The 25,688-nt window shown below is 35.2% G+C and overlaps 1 protein-coding gene across 1 annotated transcript in view; it reads left to right on the forward strand.

Annotated features, from left to right (window-relative positions):
• Window positions 1-25,688, forward strand: part of l(2)k05819 (transmembrane protein 94-like protein l(2)k05819) — a 740,582-nt gene that overhangs the window by 660,058 nt on the left and 54,836 nt on the right. The window contains exons 22-23 of the mRNA XM_090398052.1: window positions 4,389-4,537; window positions 14,475-14,560. Of these exons, the coding sequence (XP_090254178.1) occupies window positions 4,389-4,537; window positions 14,475-14,560 (235 nt within the window). The remainder of the gene's footprint in view (window positions 1-4,388; window positions 4,538-14,474; window positions 14,561-25,688) is intronic.

The following is a 25,688-nucleotide window of genomic DNA, read 5'->3' on the forward strand; positions in this document are numbered from 1 at the left end:
CTAAACTGACTTTCTGGGGCCATTTCTCTCTTCAAGCTCTGATGAGAAATTTATTTGTTAATGCTGCGCCAGTCAGAACTCTAGGATAGAAATTCTTATCCAAAGAAACTTTCCCAGAATTCAAGTAATACCTTATATAGATTAAGTAGCTAGGTAGATTGAGTTCTCAGTATACAGTCATGGCCTTGACAATCTTAAATTCCCCTTTTTTCCTCTAAACATAGGTTTGATATTTTCGTGAGTGGTAAAATTCAATCTCTTACTTAAACAAACTCGGGTATACATGGGAAAACATATTTATTATTTATCTAAGAACATTACAATTTAAACAACACATAATCAACAAATCAAGGTTAATACTAAAATACAAGTAAAGCAGGGTAATAATAATCAAACAGTCAGGCTATTCAAACACACTCATGAGAATCTCATGTTCATCTATATCACAAAAATGGATGTCGGTATTAAACTAGATTACTGTTACTAACAACCCGTACACATTAGACTTGGTCTAGACCAGGGGTTCTCAAACTTTTTAAATTTTGTACCACATAAATAAGAATCAAAAAATATATGTACCACCATTTGCTTTGCTTTATATTTTCGATTAGTATTTGTTTTACTTGGGCTTCCATTTCGTTAATTCGTCGCGAAACAGTGTCATCTGACAAAGAAACAACATTCAACTTGGCTGCTGCTGTAGGGCCAACAATAGACATCACAATGTCTTTGGCTGCAGGTAATATTAATGTTTCTCCACTAGTATGTGGTTTTGCAGTTTGAGCAATTCTCAAACTAACCAAATATGATGCTTTCTCTGCTCGTACGTTAATTGTAGTAAAAGAATGAAGTGAACCTTTGTTAGTTTTCATTTCAGTTCGTTTTCTTTTAAAAATGTCGAGAGAGTTACCTTTTAAACAGGTGTGTTTGTTTTGAAAATGCCGTAGCAGAAGCGATGGTTTCATCGAGTGATTCCAAAATTGTTTGTAACAAATAATGCACTGGGGTCTGGGTCGTTTTCATCCTCATTCCAAAAAAATCCATATTCCAAATAATTTTCATTATACTTTCTTGTAGCAATAGCATTTCATTTTCTAAATGCTTTGTGAGATTCAGGATTAAAACTAGAAGTGCTAGTTGTGTCAGTGTCGTCTGCCAGCTGTTTCCTCTTCGATTTTTTTCAATTCCAACCATTTGTCCATTATAACGAGGATATTGTCATTATAATGACATTAGATTATATTTTATTTGACATTATAATGTCAAATAGAGTGACGCTACTGTTATTATATTCTGTATGCTTTGCTAGTGATCTCATTCATAAACAAAATTCAGCACATTCCTGGGCGTTCGCAAGAACATCACATCTCGGTAGTGGTAGTGTCTTAACAGCGGGGTCAGCATAAATCAAAAAACGCCACTCCACATTCATACGAATATAAATGTAATATTTATTTTTAATATCATTTATGTTAAATAATAACTTTCCTTTTTTTTAACGGAATATCACATAATTATCTTAATAAAATACATTTTCACTTAAAATAATATATTACAGTGGTATCTCACTAATCTGAACTAATACAAACCGTGATCATTCGGATTAGCGAATTTCCCCCCCAAGAGACAATAATAACTAGCATTTAAGACAAAAATAATCAGATTCTAATGTTACATCAATTTAATTCTGTAAATAAATGAAGTAACTGATAGAAAAATAACTACTGTACTGTAAGGTAAAACTTAAAAAATAATATAACACACAAGTTTATTTTATTAAAAAGTTAGTTTGTATGTACCTGTATTGTTGAGGATTTTGATTTAAAATTGCATAAAATTGCATAGTTCAGTACATAACTTAATTTGCGTAAGAAATATCTTTCTTTTACACAACACAAAGAGGGTATCCCGAAAAAAAAGTTTCACAAAATAACACAAAAAAAGTTTTATTTCTTTGTAAAAAAAATCACTGATTTTCTTTTGCTTCTTGGAAACTAAACTTTTTTCGAATGCTTCTTAAAAATGCTGTATTTTCAGAGCTGTATTAGCAATAAAATTTTGCTGTATTAGCAAAATTTGTGGAATGGTGTATCATTCTGCTTCGCCCATTCTATACACATATTAAAACTGTCAACTACCTCATCATGTTTTACTTTTATTCTTCTTTCAAGTCCTTTATCGTATCGTCAGCATTGTCTTCCAATTCATTCTGTAGGGTCATATTTATATTTATAATTTCATCGTCTGATTTGATTTCGATGCTTTTGGTTCCACCTTTAATCCATTTTCTAACATCTGTTTGTGAAATTTCAACATTTGGATTTATATTTTTAACCAAATTATGCACGTTTTGAATTTCCTCTTTTTGTGTATCATTGTAGTTATCTTGGTAAATTCTAGAAGGCCACAGTTTTTTTCCATGATGCTCGAATTGCCTCAGGTTCGACTGCTTCCCAAGCAGCAGCAACTGAGAACTACATCCTTAATTATTAATAGTACACAAAATAATAATACCTTAAAATAAAACTTTTTTTCTTTCAAACTGCAGTTTCGGATTACTGGCGGCTTCAGACTAAAGAGGTTCTGATTAACGAGATACTACTGTACCCTTAAACTTGCAACAATCTATTGCTTTTGTGTTTCATTATGTTATATGTACTTTGCTTATTATAATTTTTTTACATACAAAAATACTGTTTCAAAATAAATATTAAATATGAAAACCCTTATGACACGCTAATGAGACTTCGCATCCGAAAATTCACATAAAACTGCAATAAAATTTATTTGTTTGTTTTATTCGATTCGTCAAGCTAAATTCTTGGAACAGTCTACTCGTTACAATATTAAAATACATTTTTCTGAACATTTATTTAAATATTTTCTTTAAACATTGTACCACCAAAAATAATTAGTGGTACATGTACCACAGTTTGAGAAACGATGGTCTAGACAACTTATGAACGTAGACTACCAGTCCAATTCGATTAACATAACACAGGAAACTGTCTCAAAATTTTCTCTCTCTTCTTTTTTAAACTCTGTCCATTTTACACCTTCATCACCAATAGATAATACATAAAAAGGAATATTTGTACATTACCACCTTGTTAGATGATTTCTCGATCCTTTCATCTGTTCTTTGTTATAGATTGCCCCTCTCTACGATGGATTGCCGCCACGTGGGAGTCATGTGCTCGTCCCGAATTCGCCACGTTTCTTCTGGGCTTACGAACTTTTTTGCGTTGCCGTTTCTAATACGATTTTACCTTCAAAGGAATCCTTTACTGCTTTCTCATCAGTTAGAACCACACCGATGGTCTAAAACTCGAACACTGCCGTCATCTTGTGCTGTACTTTCTTTGATTCGCGTCGCTCAGCAACGGGAAACACGCTACCGCTTTTCCATCTTCACACGTCTTGTCGGATATCAGGCATGCTGATCCACTTGGGAACTTCGAGCAGGAGATCCACTTGGGAACTTCGAGCAGGAGATCCACGGGGAGGACACACGTGCCCAGGGAACACCACAGGAAAAACGTAAAAGGAAGCTAAAAAGAAGTCCTCTCTCAATGATGTGAATCCGTTTTAAACCCCATTATAGTGCCCTCTTTCTGTACTCCAAACTTGTCTACGACGCTCTCCCATTTGCTGTCACCGTGTGATGTCACCGCCTTGCTGTACGCGCATCGTTTTTTCGGGGAATGCAAATTTCTTGCGCCTTCCATGAATGCCTACTCATCGCTCGTTACGTCATTTTTGGTGGTCAAACTGCAAACTTTGAACTTTCGTTCGCACGATGATACATGACTTTATACATGCCATATTTTAACATTGATGTTTTTGACAAATTAAGATTCCATCTAATTTAGATAATAACCTTAAACATAGTACAATTTAATATTTATTTCCTCCTTCGATTTCATTTTCATTTAAAATTCAACCTCTTTTATATTTTAATTCCTTTTTAAGCAAAGTTAATATCTGCATCTTCACATATTATGTCTGTTTTGCCAAGAGTACAAGTGTGCTCTTGTTTGATATTGTTCTCTTGTTAAATCTTGAATGGAGTAGCTCTATTCTTGATAGAGCCATCATTCAAGATCTAACAACATCAAGCAAGAAAGAATTTTATTGAAGAATTTTGTGATAACTACAGCTTGTTATTATTTGTTGACATCTTCTAGCGGGAAGGGTGTGTGTGTGTGTGTGTGGTTTTATGGTATGCTTATGAATTATAACCATGCAGTTTTGCAATACAGTGTGTGGTTTAAGTATTATTGTTCATTTAATTTTTAGCTTCATTAGGAGAGAGTCAGTTTATTTATTTATTTTTAGATTAGTTTGTAAAGCGTAGGAAATAAGACTTCTTTGTTGTTGCTTTGCAGACCATTCTTTTTTTTTTGGGATGTTATTGTGCCAAATTTTGTCCTTCTGTTGTGATTGGAATATCATGCTTTATTTGTGTGATGGCACATTTTTGCTACAGTCAAGAATCCAAAGCTCCTGGTCCTTGTTGGGTATTCATGCACACAGAGTAAGTGATTTCTACAAAGTTTGTGATATTGATAGATATCTGCATTGATCTGTAATTTATTTATATATGTACATGTTATCAGTGCATTTTTTGGACAGTATGCAATGGTAAAGCATGTTAATAAAGTGATATGTTACATAAGGATGCAGTATGATTTGTTTTCAACTTTTACTTCTAGCAGAGAATGCATACAGCACTTTCTGTTTTCCAAAAAAAGTGCTGTATGTTATGTACGTATGCATACGTGCACACACGTACACATGCAGAAGGATGAATTGAAAAGTCTCTTGTTAGCACATTGTTTATATTTTTTTTATTTGATATGTTGTATATTGTTAAAGACACAAATGAAATATGAATCATTAATGTATTTTTATAATTTTTCCTTACAGATAAAATAGTTTTCTCTCCTCATCTTCAAAACGTTGCATCTTCGTATATACGAGGATTGTTTGAAAAGTTTGAAATTTCCAATAGACTGTGACAAAATTTATTCATTCATACCAGTGTCTGCACATATCATCTTTTTCATGACCTCTGGCAAAATTTTAACCACGTGTGATGCATAGTTCTCGTTTGGCAAACATTTAAAATGACTGTGTTAGCATTTTTCATAAAAATGGGGAAAAACAAGTTTCGTGTAGTGATAAAACACTTTTCTTTGATCTGAATGGCTGTCCACTTCTTCAAATAAAAGTGTTTTATCGTATGTCCATTGAAGATGAAGCACGTTCTGGACACCCGACTGAGGTCACTACGAAGGAAATGATTGACAAAATCCATGGTATTGTTATGGAAAACTGCCGATTGAAAGTGTGTGAGATTGTTGAGATTGTAGGCATCTCAACTGAATGGGTGTATAATATCCTGCATGAAAAGTTGCACATGAAAAAGCTGTGTGCATAATGGGTGCCACAATTGTTGACCGTTGATCAAAAATACATGCCAAAAGACATTTCAATACAGTGTTTGGCGATGTTTAATCACAATTTGCAGGATTTTTTGTGTTGATTCGTGACTGTAGTCGAAACTTGAATCCACCACTACACACCTGAGTCCAAGCAGCATCAAAACAGTGGACAACGCCTGTTGAAAGAGCACCAGAAAAAAAAGTGAACACCATTTTGTCAGCTGGAAAGGTGATGGCCATTGTTTTTTGATATTCCCAAGAAATTATCATGATAAACTATTTAGAAAAGGGTAAGACCATAACAGGAGTCTATTATGTGTCATTGTTGAACTGTTTAAAAGAAGAACTGAAGAAAAAATGGCTATGATTGGTGCACAAAAATGTGCTCTTTCATCAAGACAGTGTACTATTCCACATATTGGCCATTGCAATGGCAAAATTGCATGAATTGAGGTTCGAATTGGTTCCACATCCATATTCCACATCCTCTGGACTTGACCCCATGTGACTTCTTCTTGTTCCCAAACTTAAAAATTTGGCTCAGTGGGAAAATGTTCTTCAAATCCTCCACATCCATATTCCACATTCTCTGGACTTGACCCCATGTGACTTCTTCTTGTTCCCAAACTTAAAAATTTGGGTCGGTGGGAAAATGTTCTTCAAATGAGGATGTCATCAAGGCTGTCAATGACTCTTTTGCACAATTTGATAAATCCTACTTTTTAGATGGGATGAAAAAATTGGAAACTCGCTGAACCAAATGTGTAGACCTCGATGGAGACTACATTATAAAGATGATTTTTTCCAAAAAAAAAATGTGTTTAACATGTTCGCTGCCAACTACGAGTATACTTGTAGTTGGTATATGAGCCTCAGAAGCCATCTACGAATATACTCGTATGTCAACTCATACTGACCTTCAAGAAGTGTAAATGATTGGCGTGCAGTAACAAACTATGCCTGAGGAGTGTGGCAGAGAACTATGAACCTTACAAGCTAACTACAAATATACTCGTATGTCGACTCATACTGATCTTGAAGAAGTGAAATTGCTTGACGTGCAGTACCATACTATGCCCGAGGACCATGGCAGTGAACTATGAGCCTCACAAGCCAACTACGAATATACTCGTATAGCGACTCATACTGAACTGAACTTGAAGAAGTGAAAGTGCTTGTTGTGCGGTAACAAACTATATGCGAGGAGCGTGGCAGCGAACGTGTTAACTTATTTTTTTATTTTTTGTGTTTATGTGCCTGCACCTTTGGAACAAAAAAAAGTGTTGTGCATGATTTCACAGTCATAGAATGTCTCCAAAACTCTCATTTATTGATTTCAGGTGCTCCTGTATATCAGTAGAAAAATTCTTCATGCTGAAAACAAAATTGGTGTTGCAAGCAATTTGAACATATTATAGAAATAATTATCATATACATGAGAGATAGAAAATCTAGCACGTTAGTGTGTGCTGGGGGGGGGGTGCAGGTAAGGATTCAGAAAGAAGAAATCTGTTGACATTTATCATGAAGAGCTGGAGGTAATGGTTGTTGGGAAATACCTCAAGAGAAAGTTGAAAAGAACAGAGGTAGATGGAATAAATGAAGAAGATGAGAAGCAGGTTCAATGTGTTTGCAGTTGTGCTGAAAAGAGATGTTGATGCTGCTCTTTTTTAATGAGCCCAGCAGAAAGGATGAATGATGATTTGCCATTTTAGTGGAGTAGTGACCATGGATGCATCTGTGGAAAAGACACAGGACCTAAACAGTGCATATGTGAGATTGAGGTTGAAGCGATTTTGTGGGAGAGGGATCATAAGCCAAATTGCTCTCCTCTGGACAGCATTGGGAATTTTTAGGAAGGTTTTTGGTGCACCACCCAAGCATTTGAATAGTGTTCTATGTTGAATTTTTAATATAACAGTTTGTCACAGTATGCGAACAACAACACTTAGTTAATATTGGAAACAGTTTAAAATTCAAGAGTCCTATGTTTCATAAAGAGAGTTTAACAAATACTGATTTTATTTTAATATGTCATTCAGCCCAGTGGTATGGTATTCTAAAAACACTAACATGCAGAGTCAGAGCTATCTGTCCTATAATACTTCTCTTTCCACTGAACTTGATATTAAGTATTTTCTGGTGATTATAGCCATCAGCTACAAAGTGTGAAAAAGGTAGGTGATGGCTATAATCACCAGAAAATACTTAATGTCTCTCTCAAATACCCACTCTTCCCAAATACACAACACCCAGCAAAATTGTTACTATCCCATACATTCAGTGCACATCTGAAAAGATATCAAGAGTGTTTAATATCAGCTCCACACCATATTTTAACAATATATCAAATTAGTGATCCTCATTCATTCACCTAAGGAAAAACTCTCTCCTTTATCACATGCAAATGTGTGTGTGTGTGTGTGTGTGTGTGTGAAGGGCCTTGTATTTGTGACTTAGCCTGCTATAGACAGACTGTTGACATCTGCCTCGGTGGACATAAGAAATGCATTCACTGCTACCTTTATGACAAGTTGAGACCAGCATACCATGCTTCACACTTTATCAGATGCAACAAAACAAGGTCAAGAATGTCTTTACAATCAGTAGCAGTTTTAATACTTCCCCAAACCTCAATAAATATGACTGCACCAGTGTACCAAAAATCTTCATGATAGTCATTTTAGGTCAAATTAATACTTATTGCTCTCTCTTTATCCAGCAATAGATGGCACCAATTAGGACTTCAGATTTTTGTGCTGTCCATTACAATTTTAAACTATTCCCACTAGTAATTAAATTTTACTGTTTGCATACTATGATGACAGTCTGTTTGTGCTCTGAAGATGCTGGGTTTAAAACCAGCAAACAAGTAAATAAATATATTATTTATTTTTTTATTATTGTATTGTGTTGGGAATTACAATTGATATTCTATCCTAATTCCTATCCTAATTTACACTCACACATAGACCTACACATTTTATGGTGTAGGTATTTGGAACCAAAATTCTACAGAATAAGTTTGTTACTCCTTATTCTTGAAGGTGTCCTATATCTGTAGAAGCATGTGTTAAGGAAAAACAGGCCCCAGAACAGACCTGTTCTGGTTTGCCCCAGAACAGGCAAACCAGAACAGGTCTGGTTTGCCTGTTCTGGGGGACGAAAAACCTGACTTTCCCAGTGAACCCCCCCCTACCTTTGTATGAGACCGGCTAACTCACCTTTAGTTGAAAGAGACCAGATAAAGGTTTCTCACGTCACTGAAGGGAATTGAACCCAGGTCTTTCCAACCAAAGGGCTTTGTCTATACTGACTGAGCTATGGAGACTAAAAATTGATATTTAAAAAAAAAAAAAAAAAAAGCTTCACAACTTGAGTATTCAAAGATTCTTGGCAAATTTTTGATTTGTATAGTGTAAGTAGCTGGGTGAGTGTGAAATAGCATCTTGTGTAGAAGGGAATGCCTGTTTTTTTTTTTTTTTAGAGATGGAGAAAGTTTGCGAGGAGAAGGAAAGAAAAGAAAAATGATGTCTGGTGATTTGTGTATTACTGAACACATTACTGAGAAGTCTCTTTTGCAAGAAAAAGCAAGTCTTCATTTTGGCTATATTGAAGATCTGTATTTAAAGTATGGATTTTAGATAATTTTAAATCTTAGGATATTTGAGCACTACATGGTTTGTCAAATGAGTAAGATAAATGGAGTATACTCTCATCAGACAGTATAGTAAATGGGTTGTTTATGTATGGGAGAAGGAGGGTAGGTGATAGAGCAGAGCCTGAGACACATAATATGAAGTTAAGAATTAGAGAGAAAGCTTACTTTCCAATTATAGAGGATGGCAGGAAGACAATCTGTGTAGCAGGCCTCAATGCCAAATATGATGGCCTTGGAAATGTCAACAACAGCACATGTTTCTCCAAACTTTTCCATAACATGTGTCAAATGGTGGGTGATGGAGGCTGAGAGAGATCACCATACTGATGGTTGCTTCTCCACTATCTAGATGCTCACCAGTGAGTGTCTAGATAGTGAAGTAGTTGACTAATAATGATGTTTTCCATTATTGTGGAGAAGATTGAGGTGACAGCAGCTGGCCGATAGTTGGACTTTTTTTTTTTTTCCCTAAAAAAACAACAGGAGGCACATAATGCTCAGTTGCTGGTCAGTAGGAGGCAATTTGTTTCGGTCATACATCCAGTAATTGAAGGAAAAGGATTGATGATAGGTAGTCAGTTTTGTTTTTAGGTGCTGTACTAATGCCATTTGAATGAGAAAGAGAAAATGATAATTTTAGTGACTTGCTCTGAGCAGGTGTTTATAGGTGTCACTGCTTGGGAAATTCTACCATTTTTTGATAGAGCAATAAATATGCTGGATAATAGACATGTTATGAAGTGATAGTTTTGGATTTTGCAATGGCATTTGCTGTATGGAATGTTAGTATACAAGTTGCAGAGAATGACACTGGATAATAGCTTACTGAAATGGAGGAGATTGATCTGATAGATAACAGCAAGTAGTGTATGCCAGGAAAGGGGCAGATCAGTTTCACAAATAGTAGGTAACCAATAGTACTTGTTTCTGTTCTTGGGCTACTACCATCAACTTTTTTTAAAATAAATATTCAGTTAGTGAATGATGATGCAAAGCTTGGAAGAGTTATAAGAAGAGTCATTGACATCAAGTCCTCTCAGGAAGATTTAAATAGCTGATATCTTATATTGACAAGTGAGGCTGCTACTTTATTGTTGCCAAATGCAAGGTTTATCTCTTAGAATGCAGAATTGTAATGCTGCACAGCACTGATGACTTCCACGCTAAACAGTGGATGAAATTTGGGTCGGTTATGATAATCAACAGAGATCATGAATTCAGAGGATGGGAAATGGACAGGTTGTGTATTCTGGACAAGGGATGGGCACATGGCAATAATTATGAAGATCACATCTTATTTCTGCTGTGATAAGAAACATAATAATTATTGAGATAGAAGTAGTTGTAATTGTATCACATTTAAACTGCTTTCTCAGAAGTAGATGTAATTATATACAATAACATCTACAATTGCATCTATGAGGATGGTCTGAAAAGTTGTCAGCCTCAACCATAGATGGCAACATTATTGGGAAGATTTTTTTTTTCTAAGTTGGTACATCTGTCATAAACATCCATGTAAAATTGCAAGTCATTCTATCAAGTAGTTTGTTTTATACAGCTGTCTGAAGCAAAAGTGTTGTCTGTATCCCTTGAAATGGATGAAATTGAGTATCATACAGTTATAAAATGCTTTGTAAAAGAAGGTTTAATGCCAAAAAAATTCATTTGAAGTTCATAAAAGTTCATGGACACTCTTCTCCTTTGTTTTCGACAATTAAGAAATGGGCTTCCAATTTTAAACATGGCCTTACCAGCCTTGAAGATGATCCACATGAAGGACATCCAAAAAGTGTAACAAATCATTGATCAAGTGCATGATATGGTATTAGATAACCGGTGAGTCAAAGTGTGTGAAATTGCTGAGACTAGTCTTTTCAAAAGGATATATTTTGCATGAAGAATTGCAAATGAAAAAGCTTTGCGCAAGTTGGGTGCCATGCTTGCTCACAGCCTATCAAAAATGCACTCGCATGAAAATCTCTGAACAGTGTTTGGAGCGTTTTAACAAGAATAAAACTGATTTTGTGTGTCGATTTATTACTATTGGGACTTGAATTCACCATTACACACCAGAATCCAAACAGCATTCAAAACAGTGCACAGAAGCCAATTGTTCAGCGCCAAAGAAGACAAAGTCGAATCCATCAGCAGGAAAGGTCATGGCATCGGTGTTTTGGGATGCTAAAGGCATTTTGTTTATTAATTATCTTGAAAAAAATAAAACAATAACTGGGGAATATCATTCTGACCTTTTAACCAGACTAGATGAAAAAATTCATGAGAAAAGACCTGATTTGCAGAAGAAAAAAATCTTTCATCAGGACAATGCACCTGCCCACAAAGATGTTTTGGCAATGGGGAAAATTAAGGGATCTGCACTATGAATTGTTGGAACATCCACCCTAAATCCCAGATTTGGCTCCCTCTGACTTCTATCTCTTCCCAAAACTAAAATTCTTCCTCACTGGTCAGCGTTTTTCTTTGAATCAAGAGGTGATTGCAGCTATAGAGGGATATTTTGCAGATCTTACTGAGAACCACTACAGGGACGGGTTAATAGCGCTGGAGCATCACTCGAATAAACGTATTAGTCTTAAAGGAGATTATGTTGAAAAATAAAAATAATTTTGAAATTATAAGTTCATTTATTCATTGTTTCATTTCTTCAGACCATCCTTGTATATATATATATATATATATATATATTAGAAATAATATATATATATATATATATATATATAGAAAGAAATAACCATTAAACATGGAGGAAAAAACTGTAAACATCACGGAAAGTAAATGTATATATTTAACATTAAAATGTTGAAGTCAACGTATTCAAAGCTATTCCCTCGTTGGCTACATTGTTAGATGTGTGCTTGCATATAGCATCTCTCAAGCGCCAGTATAGATCACAGCAGAATGAGAGTCTGAAAGGTTGTAGCTTAGGTTAATACTGCCGCTCACGAGATGCTATACGCACGGAAATTTACAGATTTACAGAAAAGCTACCCACACGAACAGATATCTTGACAGTCACTCCCATCATTATCCTCCTCAAAAGTTTGGAATCATTTCTACACTAGGACATCGTGCTCGCTCTCTTCTTGATGATGAGATATAACCTAATAAAGAACTCAATTTTCTCAGGTCTACTTTTCAACTAAATGGTTATTCACAAAAAACAATTGACAAATTCTTATTAAATCCACCCACTTGCAATAATGAAGAGACCAATAGAGTGAAAGGTAATATTTCTATACCATACATAAGCTGTCTTACCCAAATTGGCCAAACTTCTTAGAAAATACAACATAAGAACTTTATTTACTCCTCTTCCAAAATTCTGCTGCTTAGTGAGCCGTCCGAAACATACAGACACCACAACCTTAAATATCCTGGTGTTTACCAGATTTGGTGCAACTGCGATATACCATACTTTGGCCAAACAGAAAAATCAATTGAGTTACGCATTGAGGAACATAAGAGAGACATCAGTTACAGGAGAACACGAGCCAGTGCTTTGTCTAGTCATGTTCTGTTCTTGACCAATTCTAATGAAGAAAACTTAGCCATGGGACAAGTCTGATAACATTTTCCGTTGCCAGGATGAATTAGAAAGAAAGATACTAGAATCAAAAGAAATCATTCTCAACCCCCTACATCTCGACAACAACCTGAGTTACAACCTTTAAGACTGTCATTGTGCTACGATCAAATACTGGCGTTCGCGAGATGCTATACGCATGCATACACCCAACAATGAAGCCAACGAGAGAACAGTTTTGAATGCGCAGACTTCAACATTTCTACGTTGAATATATATATACACTAACTTTCCTCATTGTTTATAGTTATTTCCTCTTTGTTTACTGGTTATTTCTTTTGTAATGTGCATCTGAAGAAGGCTGATACAAGCTGAAACTAGTTGTGCTAGTAAACTTTGTTTTCATTTTTTTTTTCTCAGTTTCTAGTCATTCAATATTTTTTAAAAAATGTATATCAACTGAGTAAATCAATCTTCTGTATATATATATATATATATATATATATATATATATATATATATATATATATATATATATATATATATATATATGAGGGTGGTCTGAAGAAATGAAACAATGAAAAAACGAACTTATAATTTCAAAATTATTTTTATTTTTTAATATAATCTCCTTTAAGATTAATACATTTATTCCAGTGATGCTCCAGCACCATTATTCTGTCCCTGTGGTAGTTCTCAGTAAGATCTGCACAATACCCCTCTGCAGCTCTGCAATCACCTCTTGATTCGAAGAAAAACTCTGAACAGCGTGGACGAGTTTTAGTTTTTGGAAGAGATACAAGTCAGAGGGAGCCAAATCTGGGGAATAGGGTGGATGTTCCAACAATTCATAGTGCAGATCCCTTAATTTTCTCATTGCCAAAACACCTTTGTGGTCAGGTGCATTATCCTGATGAAAGATGATTTTTCTTCTGAAACTTGTTCCTTTCTCACGAATTTTTTCATGTAGTCTGGTTAAAAGATTGGAATAATATTCCCCGGTTATTGTTTTACTCTTTTCAAGATAATTAATAAACAAAATGCTTTAGCATCCCAAAACACCGATGCCATGACCTTTCCTGCTGATGGAACCAACTTTGTCTTCTTTGGCACTGAACAACCGTCTTCTGTTCACTGTTTTGACTGCTGTTTGGATTCTGGTACACAAAATCAGTTTTGTTCTTATTAAAATGCTCCAAGCACTGTTCGGAGATTTTCATGCGAATGCATTTTTGATCAGCTGTGAGCAAGTTCGGCACCCAACTTGCACAAAGCATTTTCATTTGCAATTCTTCATGCAAAATATATCCTGCACGTTCTTTAGAAATGCATATAGTCTCAGCAATTTCACACACTTTGACTCACCGGTCATCCAATACCATATCATGCACTTGATCAATGATTTTTTACACTTTTTGGACATCCTTCAAGTCTTTTTCACCTGCAGTCTCTGTTTGATATTGTTTGTCATCTTTACACCAAAATGTGTCTCTTCTTCACTCGTGGAATACAGCGTACTATTGCTGCCAACAAATATTCCTTCACACTTTCCTATATACTAATGATATCCCAGCCTTCCAGTTCTGCCCTCCATGAAACTGCCCCAAGTTAATATCTAAGACTGTAATCACCCACCTTATAATTTCTTATAGATTGATGTTCTGTTCATATATGTGATATTTTCCTTCATTGGAATGTGAATGATTTGTATGCACAGTGCTAAAGTTCAATAGAGTAGTGAAATGTTGTTTTTATTTATATTATATTTGTATTCCTAAGATGCCTTTTAAGTGAAATATTAATCACAATAAACATTTAGTAATTCAGGAACAGAAGACTACTTATGGCAGTCAAGATTAACTCTCAGCCAGAATATATTAGCCTTCTTAATTGTGCTGTATTTTGGTAAGTTATTAAATAGAGCATTGATTTTCTTAGCTTGATTTATTTTTATTAGTAAGATGAAAATTTTATTTATTTGTTTTTGTTAATAGTTAAAACTTGTTTGCTTTCAAATCACTGATGTATACTGTTTCTATACTGGAATCTTTTCCAACTTCTTTAATTTTGGGGAAAATCTTCTTATATTGAAGATAAGAAACAACCACAGTTCTCTCTTTTCTTGTTCTCATCTCTTGAGCAGGTGACAATACATGACTTCAATTTTTGTTTTTATTTTTTTTATGTACATGTTCATAAGTACAGTACAGTACAGCAACTTCAGCTTGTCCACTGTTGTGCACTACCATCATTACATATTTTCAGCACAGAGTTCAAAACCACATTTTTTTCATAGTGCAGGAAAGTTTATTATTTTTAATTTTACAATAAAAAGAGAAGAAATTGCATTATTTATTTCACAAGATTTAAACATTGAGGTATGTTCATTTAATTATTTTCACAGTGTTGAAGACGCCAGTCAATTCAGCTTTTGTCTCTTGAGGTTAGTTTAGGTTAGATTAGATTCTTGCATGATGGATAAAATGCGATAGTCACATTCACAAATTCTAGTGAATATCATGACTTGTCTGATTGCTTGAGTTTCTTCCTTTATACCTCAGAACTTCAGAAATTTACTTGCCATGGCAGGTTGTCAGAAACAATCAGCAAATGAATTTTTAGGATAGTTCTGAATATTCAAAATATATTCCTTATTTTCTTCATATATTTACACTTTTTTTTCCCGTCCATTTTAAAACATCTCATTCATTGTTAAGTTATTTGATCATGGGTGGCTTCTAATGAATGTAATATGAGGAGATAGTATCTTGTATAATTAATTTAATCAGTTAATTCCTTCATCATCTGTTTTTTCATGCCAAAAGTTAGTTTGCACGAAGGTATTCTCAAAGATATGCCTCTCTGCTTTGTCCAAAATTTGAAGTAATTCCACAACATGGGGCACTATCTATCTATCTCTCACCCTCTGGTTATAAAATTAATCCTTCATTTCATCTGCATATTAATTTTGATATGAAGCCAAGTATTCTAAAACATTTGTTTACATAACCTGCAAGTCATTGTGATTCTTATAAAAATCAGAAATACTATTAAACAAAATAATTAACAAGACTGATTTGTGCTTGTTTCACTACCAACTGTAATACAAATAAAGACAAATTTAATACTTTATATTACTGAAAATCATGATGCTCTTAGAATATTTTCTATCCTATCCTATTAACAGGCACTTAAGTATCCATGACTTCGCAACTGTAACTCAAGGATAAGTTGGTCAGCCTTAGCCCTGTGCATCCTAGTATGTCCTATGTCTGTAGATGTGTGTGTTCACAAGGCTGATTTGCCTGTTCTGGGGGACGAAAATCCCAAGTTTCCAGGTGAAAGAAAACCCTACTTCTGTATGAGACCGGCTAACTCGCCTTTCATAGAAAGAGACCAGATAAAGGTTGCTCACGTCACTGACGGGAATAGAACCCAAGTCTTTCTGACCAAAAAGGACTTTGTCTATACTGAATGAGATAGGGAGGCTCTCCTAAAATGTTTACAATGTGGAAAAAAAAGCTAAGTTATTTTTGGCATTGGAGCAGTCAGTCATGACCCAACATCTGTTATACTGGTTCCACCATTCGTTAAACAAGTCTTATCTAATCGAACACTTTCGAGACTGTATATATTCCCATACCTGACTATCTACTTTATACCACAAAGAAAAAACAAAAACATACCAGAAACAACCAAAATTCTTCTACTGAATACCCTTGAATGCAATGCAATCTAAACGTGCTCCTGAAATCGAGTGAAGGCTGTGCGCCATATCTACTCGCCCAACTAACACTTGCCGACTGTTTGCCATACTACAGAAGGAATGAAAAAAAATTCCAACAACAGTTTACCAGAAGATAGTGGAGTACATGCCCTAAAGGATAATGACTATAATAGCAGTGAAAAGAGGCTTGACATTGTATTGCAGTGTAGTGATGACGGAAAATACAAACAGTTTCTGTCTGGACAGTTTTGGCAACATAGTGTATTTGGTGTGTTACTATGTCACATACACGAAAACCAAGTTTTCTTTTTATTTATTTTATTAACAAAGTGTGTGTGTGTGTGTGTGTGTGTGTGTGTGTGTGTGTGTGTGTGTGTGTGTGTGTGTGTGTGTGTGTGTGTGTGAAAACAACATAAAATAAGCTTGCATTAAAGCAGTAGTGACCCTTTTACTCTCTCTCACACACACACACACTTTCATAACCTTAAAATATTGGGTTCTTTGGCATCAAATACAAGATAGCTGCAAAGGTAGAAATTAACATATCTTAGAGACTGAAACAAATATTCACAGAAAACTTTGCAGATATTGTTCTGGAAAATCAAAACACAAGTTTCTCATAAATCCTTATTTACTTAGGGAAATAACATCAACTGACTTTCTTGCATACAATCACACAGGAAAATGACAACTCATATTTTGTATTCAATACATGCTTCTAGTATATTCAGTTACTACTTAAAACAAGTACCCAAAACATTAGCAGTTTTCTTCGTAAACTCAGCTATGAACTACTGAAGCAAAAAACAATGTATATGGAACATTTCAGCATTTTTACTAGGCAGCTGTCAGTTCCACAAAAACAAAGAATAGCTTTTCATAAAATCTTCACTCATAAAACCCAAAATCACAACAGTGGAGATATATAAACTTTTGATAGGAATTTATAAGGAATTCACAAAATACAGCCATTCATTCCTTATATTTTCTCTTAATTCTCAAAGGTAATTTTTTCCAACTTTCCCTTATATTTTTCCATCCATTTCTATTTTTAACACCTCTCTAGATATATATAAATCTCTCTTCTTTCTCTTGTGCATCAGCTGTTCGTTTTTTTGTATCACAGTCGAGCATACACTGTATTCTCTCAATTGTGACTCCCTGAAATGATGTCAAAACAGCCAGTATCACAAACACCAAAGAGAAGTTTTTTCACTGATGGCAATATGAATACATTTGTTCGTGGTATGATGAAGTTTCTTTTCCACTTGATGATTATTTTATTTAACTCAGTATGAGAAATGTGTACGCATATTTTAATTCCAGTGGCATATTAAGCTATGCGTATCTTGCCAATTCTTCATGCTGCTGAATAATACAGTGTTTCCACCAACGACTTGAACCATTATGTGTGGCCAGTTTTAATGATCTCGCTAGTCAACTACCAATAGTGGAACTGTAAGACTACTGCTATATTCTTTTTACAGTAAAATATCATTTTAATATAATTTTTATCAACATAATGATATTTTTATACATATATTATTTCATTTTCAAACTAACAATATATATATATATATTTTTTTTTTTAAATATAAATCACACATATCTACAAAAATTAATTTCAGCTAGCAACATTAACAAAACGTAACATCAAGTAACATGAATTCCTTTTCTGGACTTAAACTGTTTCAACATTAAAATAAAAAAGCGATCATTTTTGCTTTTTAAACTCATCATCATCATCATCAAATTCCTGCCATGTACCCTCAAGGGATGTACAGGTTTCCTAATATCCTCGTTTTTTAATATGATATTGCCATTGATACCATCTGTTCATGCCTATAATCTTTCTCAGGACTCTCATATCTGCGGTCTCTAGTCTTAGATCAAGTGTTTTACTTCTGACCCAGCTCTCAGATCCATAAGTTAAAACTGGTTTGAACACTGTCTTGTATACAGCTAATTTAGTGTTCCTACTAATTTCTCTCTTATTCCATATGAATTTATTCAGTTGCCTTCCCACCATACCAACTTTGCTGATTCTGTTGTCTATTTCTATATTGAATTTGCCATCTTCACTGAAAATTGTGCCTAAGTAGCTGAAATGTTTTACTTGTTCCACAGGTTCTCCATTGACAACACAGTTGACATTTTCAATGATTCTGCCTATTTTCCTTGTCTTTGTCTTTTTATTGCTGACCTTCATACCATATCTATTACAACAGCTATTCAATTTAGTCAGAGAATCTTGCAGACGTAGTGGATTTATTTAGAAGTATAACATCATCCGCATAAAGCAAAGAGCTGACATTAACATCTCCAATTTTGATATCATGTTTAATACCACTTTCCTTCATAATGTGATCTATATAGATAATGAATAACAGAGGGGATAATGTACATCCTTGTCTCACACCAGATTTAACATTAAACCATCTTCCTGTACTTCCTTCAATTCTAACTGCTGATTTGCAACTCAAATAAAGACTAAGTATTGCTTGATATAATGCCCCATTGACACCATATAACTGTAGCGTATTGAATAGCTTCTCTCTTGGCACCTTGTCATATGCTTTTTCCAAATCGACAAAACTTAAATTCAGATCTCTGTTATATTCCCATGCTTTCTCGACTATTTGTCGTAAAGTGAAGATCTAATCCTGACAGCCTCTATTTGGCCTGAATCCAGCTTGTTCTTCACCAAGCTTTTCTTCCACAATTCTTCTCAACTGTTTCTCAAGTATACTTGCATAGATCTTGCCAGGAACACTCAGTAGGGAATTACCTCTGTAATTCTCACATTCAGTTTTATTTCCTTTTTTATATATGGGTACTATGAGAGCTCTACTCCAATCATCGGGAATTCGTCCCTCTGTCCAGGCTTTCTGAACTATGTGGTGCAGCCACTGTAAGATTCTTATACCATACTTCAGCATTTCTGGTCGAATATCATCTATTCCTGCTGCCTTTCCACATTTCAAGCCTTTGATGGCTTTTTCTACTTCAAGTATGGATATGTATTCCTGACTGCATGCCTGGTCAGTGTTTTTTACCACCGTGTTGTCATCACTGCTTGTTTCATTTAGCAGTTTTTCAAAGTAATTATTCCATAATTCAAGGATATCTTTTTCTCCTGTTTTAATGTCACCTTTATCATCTCTAACTCCTTTTACAGCACTCTTTCCTCCATTCCTAAGCTTCTTCAACAACTTCCAGAATATTTTGCCACCTTCTTAATATTTATTTTCTATATTCTTGCCAAAGTCCTCCCATGACTTTTGTTTAGCTAGTTTTACACACTAGTTTTACAAATGTAAGAAAGCTTGTTTAGCTTTCTTACATTTGTCTCTGTATTCTGTAAGAGTAAAAGCTGACTTATTTGCCAGGAACTTTTGATATGCTTTCTTCTTTTTCTTCACTGCCTCTTTAACTTCCTGTGTCCACCAGGGAGTTCTGATTTTTTTATCCTTGTAGACAACCTCACCACATTCTTCTCTGGCAGAATCAATCAATGTTTTCTTCAGAGTTTGCGACTGAATCTCCAAGTTTTGGTTCTTGTTCTCAACCTCTTTCATTTTTTTCTTCAACAATTTTTGTGTATTTTAGTCTACAGTTCACATCTGAGAGCTGCTCAACTTTTATTTGCTTTAAAACTTTCTTACATGTTATTCTTTTCAATATGAAATTCAATTTTATCCTGCTCAAGACTAAATAGTGATCACTTCCAATTTCAAATCCTCTGTACACTCTAGTGTACTGCACCAGGGAGAAAACATCACTATCAATAATAACATAGTCGTGAGACTTTCCTTATTCCTTGCCTCTTTTCACCATGTGAATTTGTGCACATTTTTATGTTGGAACATGGTGTTAGTAATAACCAGTCCATGTCCTGAGCAGAAATCCAACAGATATTCACCATTATTATTAGCTTAGCTCTTTTCTCCAAATTTTCCCAAAATATTTTGTATATCTCACCATCATTTCCTGCTCTTCTATTTAGATCCCCAACAAGGACCAACTTTTTCTTTTTCATTGTGTCAGTTGCTTTTTCTAAAGCCTCAAAAAAGTCCTCCACTTCTAGCTTAGTAGAACCTTCTGTGGGACCATAGGAACAAATAAGTCTCATTGTCCAGTTCCCCCATTCTGATATTTGCCCACATTACTCTACTTGAGACTGACTGCCATTCAAGAAGATTAGCCTCGTATTTTGTGTTGAATACTATGACTACTCCTTCTTTTCCTTGATTGTCATTGGCTGAATATAACATTTTGTATTTATTGCTCAGAAAGATATCATCAGTTTTTGTCTTTTTTGTTTCAGTCACCCCTGTTATGTCGATCTGGTACTTATCTAATTCCTCAGCTAGCTCCATTTCTTTGCCATTTTCAGTCTTCTTATGTTGATAGTACCGATCTTTAACTCTGGTGATGTTGAGTTGGGGTTTGTTTTCAGATTTGTTCCAGTAGCTGACTTTTCGCTGTTCGCTCTGGTTCCCTGGCAAAAACAATGGGGGCCTTGTTTAACCGGTTGACGTCCCCAGCCAACATGAAATTTTGTCAAGTCGTACCATCATTTTTTATTTTGGTTTAACCAATAAGAATACAGTTTGGTCAGCTAAATCCCAAATTGCCAACCCATCCTCGTTCGTTCAGTATCCAAGTAGATACCCAACAGGGTACACCACGAGAAGGTGAGGATTAGATCAAAAGGTCAAAAGCCCTGGTCAGTTCTCTGCATTCCTTTAAAGGCTATGTTGAGGTCTCCTCTCAGTTATACAGCTTTGACCCTTAAGCACCCAGATCATATTATTATTATTATAACAGGTGTCACCATAGACTCATCACGGGAGCCCTATATTGACACACTAGCAGTTATTCACACAATACCTACATACCTCCACTTCTTAAATAGTATTATCATATATTCAATAGCATTTACTAAAGGTTTGTCTGTTACTTACTTGATGATTCAGAGACAACTCAGATGTACTTGATAATTAATCAATATTTTCAGCATTTATTCTGACTGCTCATTTGATGACCATGAAATTCTCAGTTCACTGTCACTACAGTTAGAATTTCTAAGTTTCCTAATTTCAGATATCAACTGTTGAGCTCTAATTTGTTGATAAAATGGATAATGATAATGATTCAGTTTCAGAAATATTTTATTAGTAAGCTTTCCTGATTAGGTTCATTCAATCTCCATTTATAAGAGAGAAAAAAAGATCTTAACCTTTTTATAATTGGAAAGCTTACTTACTTTTTTGTTTTGGCTCTAAGTTGCCTTCACCTTCTAACAGTTTCCAAATGGAAGTTCCAGTTATTATTTTAAAACCCTTCTGATAGTAATATTTTTTTTATCTTATTTTGTGTTTAAGTGACCATACCACCTGAGATTAGCTCTGGTTGCGCATTCCTGGATGCTGACAATGCCAAGTTCTTTCCTAATATCCTCATTATTAATATGATCTTGCCATTGATGCCATCTGTTCGTGTCCCTAATCTTTCTCAGGACTCTCATATGTGCAGTCTCTAGTCTTTGGTCAAGTGTTTTACTTCTGACCAGCTCTCAGATCCATAAGTTAAAACTGGTTTGAACACTGTCTTGTATACAGCTAATTTAGTGTTCCGACTAATTTCTCTCTTATTCCATATGAATTTATTCAATTGGCTTCCTACCATACCAGCTTTGTTGATTCTGTTGTCTATTTCCATATTTAATTTACCATTTTCACTAAAAATCGTGCATAAGTAAGCTGAAATGTTTTACTTGTTCTGTAGGTTCTCCATTCACAATGCAGCTGATATTTTCAATGTTTCTGCCTATTTTCATTGTCTTTGTCTTGTTATTGCTGACCTTCATACTATATCTATTACAACAGTTATTCAATTTAGTCAGGGAATCTTGCAGACTTGTAGTAGATTTATTCAGAAGTATAACATTGTCTGCATAAAGCAAAGAGCTGACATTAACATCTCCAATTTTGATATCATGTTTAATACCACTTTCCTTCATAATGTGATCCATATAGATAATGAATAACAGAGGGGATAATGTACATCCTTGTCTCACACCAGATTTGACATTAAACCATCTTCCTGTACTTCCTTCAATTCTAACTGCTGACTTACAACTCAAAGAAAGACTAAGTATTGCTTGATATAATGGCCCATTGACACCATATAACTCTAGCGTATCTCTTTGCACCTTCTCATATGCCTTTTCTAGATCAGCAAAACTTAAATACAGATCTTCGTTATATTCCCATGTTTTCTCAACTATTTCTCGTAAAGTGAAGATCTGATCCTGAAAGCCTCTATTTGACCTGAATCCAGCTTGTTCTTCACCAAGCTTTTCTTCCACAATTCTTCTCAAGTATACTTGCATAAATCTTGCCAGGAACACTCAGTCAGGAAATACCTCTGTAATTCTCACATTCAGTTTTATTTCCCTTTTTATATATGGGCACTATGAGAGCTCTACTCCAATCATCAGGAATTCATCCCTCTGTCCAGGCCTTTTGAACTATGCAGTGCAGTCACTGTAAGACTTTTATACCACCATACTTCAGAATTTCTGGTCAAATATCATATACTCCTGCTGCCTTTTCACATTTCAAGCCTTTGATGACTTTTCCTAATTCAGGTATGGATATGTATTCCTGAACTTTACCTCTGTGCTATTACTGTTTGTTTAGTTAGCAATTTTTGAAGTCCAGAAGCCCTGATCGGTTCTCTGCATTCCTTTAAAGGCTATGTGGACGTCTCCTCTCAGTTATACAACTTTGACACTTAACACCTCAGGAGACAATCTTTCAGGAACTCTATATTGTCCAGAGGTTTTGGCACCTAAACTGCCCCTTTTTCTTTTATCTGCATAGTCTTGTACTAAGACCAAATCTTTGTCTTCTAAACTTTCTTCCTTTCTGAACTTATTTAAAGTATCTGCTTTTTTCAGATTTCACTTTGTTGCTTTATTACTGCCCAAGATGCATTAAACTTCTGTACCATATCCCTTAAAAATTCATCAATACCTTGATATCTGATAATCAGATTATGAGACATGACATCTGAAGGAAAAAAGAGGATCATATCCATACAATGCAAACATGGGTTTCTCTCTGATAGTAGATTGAAGAGAGAATAAAGCTGTAGGAAGGTGCTAGTCCCGATCCTTAAATGTCCCCCAACAATTCCAAATATCCAAGACTAATCTTCCATCAGAAAAATCCTATCCAAATTAGATACTAAAAAAGTGTCCTCTAGTCATGAAAGCATTCTTCCAATGCTCCTGAAGAATTCTTATTCCAATTGTATCTATCCTACACCCTGGAAACTAGCCTTTGTACGACCCATTCTTAAGAAAGGTGATAAATCCTTACCATCAAACTACTGCCCAATCTCGCTCACCTCAATCCTCTTCAAGGTAATGGAGAGAACCATTAACACCCAACTTTCACCTAACCTTAAAGATACTCAACTAATAAATGACCAAGAGTATGGGTTCCACCATGTCCAATCAATAGAGGATCTGCTCAACCCTGTCACCCACCTCTGGAATAAGTACTATGGAAAAGTTTGATGAATCCCAAGTGGATTACTTGATATTTCAAAGGCTTTGACCAGGTCTGGCACAAAGGTCTCTTAAGTAAGCTCCCATCATATAGTCTGTCCTGTGACTTCTAGAAATATGTTGCCAATTTTCTCACTGGACACATTCGTATGATGGTTCCATGTCTTCTAGCTATGCAAAATACTGGGTGTCCATCAAGGTTCTGTTCTCTCATCCGCTCTCTTCCTTCTACACATTAGTAGCTTGCTCTAGTTGATCACCAATACAATACACAGTATCACTGAAGACAGCACACCACATCACATTCCTCCTTCTTCCCACTTGGCAAACCTTGCATCAAATAAACTACCAAAACCTAGAGAGCAAGTGTATCTGCAACTGTAAATTTTGGTCTCAAACCATTCTTCAATGGGACTTCATAAATCTTACCAGTTTCAATGCCTACAAAACACAGTTCTACGTCATTTCCCACAAAAATAACTATATTTTGTCAGCCCTACCTTTGACAACATTCAGATCTCTAAGCAAGATAAGATTATTCTCCTTGGTATCAATTTTGGCATAAATACATTACAGTTATTGTGTAAAACATTAAGATTTCACTTTCAAACATTACTTCTGAATTGTTATCCGTGTACAAATCACAAATCTACCCACCCATCGAGTACTTCTCATACATTTGGGATGATGTTCCCAAGAGTTCTCTAAAAATGCTCAATGCTATACAGAGAGAACAATCAGACTAATTAACAACCCATCTCTGACGACTCACTCAAAATGCTTTCACATAAGTGTTTAGTATCCACTGCATGCATCTTCTATAAATATTTCCGTGGCAAAAAAGTTCATCAGAACTAGCATCAATATTTCCCCCTCTCTCTCTAATAAATCTGTTGAAATGCATGCAGCTGCCACCCAACATCCCTTCAACTCCTAACCCATAGAACAAGTTTCTCTTCCTCTTTCATTTCTACTGCTGTTACACTCTGGAACAGCCTTCTCTCCTATGTGTTTCTCAAGGAGTACAATACACAGGCCTTCAAATGTAATGTGAATAAGTGCCTCCATACTCAAACCTCGTTCCATACATGACACTTACTTCTCGTGTATGAGCCTAACATAAAAAGAATGTCATCATCCCATCTCCTCAATAGGAGGGTGATCTTAGTGATCTTACACACTGATCACTCAATGTGTAAGATGACTATGAGCTATGTGGAGCTGAGCAATGACAACTTCCTCTTTATAGTCCCTGTGTAGACTTAAACTGCCACTAGAACAAAAGTTTGTTTTATTCTCTGCCTGTAATCTGTGTAGGGGACAGGCAGATAGTGAAAGCTTGAGAGGTAAGCTGACCTAGCTCCTGTACCTGCAGCCTTGTTTTGCCTAATTCCAGCATGGCTTGGGATCCTACAAAAGTGCATGTCCAAATGTAACTTACATAATTGAGGACATGCTGGATATGACTTTTTTGTTGGCTGTAGAGAGCTTTGTGAATCTACACACACACACACACACACACACACACACACATATATATATATATATATATAAAAAATGCATTGCAATCTAATGTAGTTTAAGACAAGCTCTACTGCATACATCTCAGCAATGAAGTTGTTACATTCTAGTGGGATTTCAGCAGATATGTTTTCTGGGATAACATCATATATGCTAGATTTCACTAGAGACTATGATTCTGAACCATCTGTTCAGAATCATAG

The sequence above is a fragment of the Typopeltis vanoorti genome, chromosome 9 (assembly GCF_054136105.1).
Source record: "Typopeltis vanoorti isolate ZY-2024b chromosome 9, IOZ_Tvanoo_1.0, whole genome shotgun sequence".
NCBI classification, from domain to species: domain Eukaryota; kingdom Metazoa; phylum Arthropoda; class Arachnida; order Uropygi; family Thelyphonidae; genus Typopeltis; species Typopeltis vanoorti.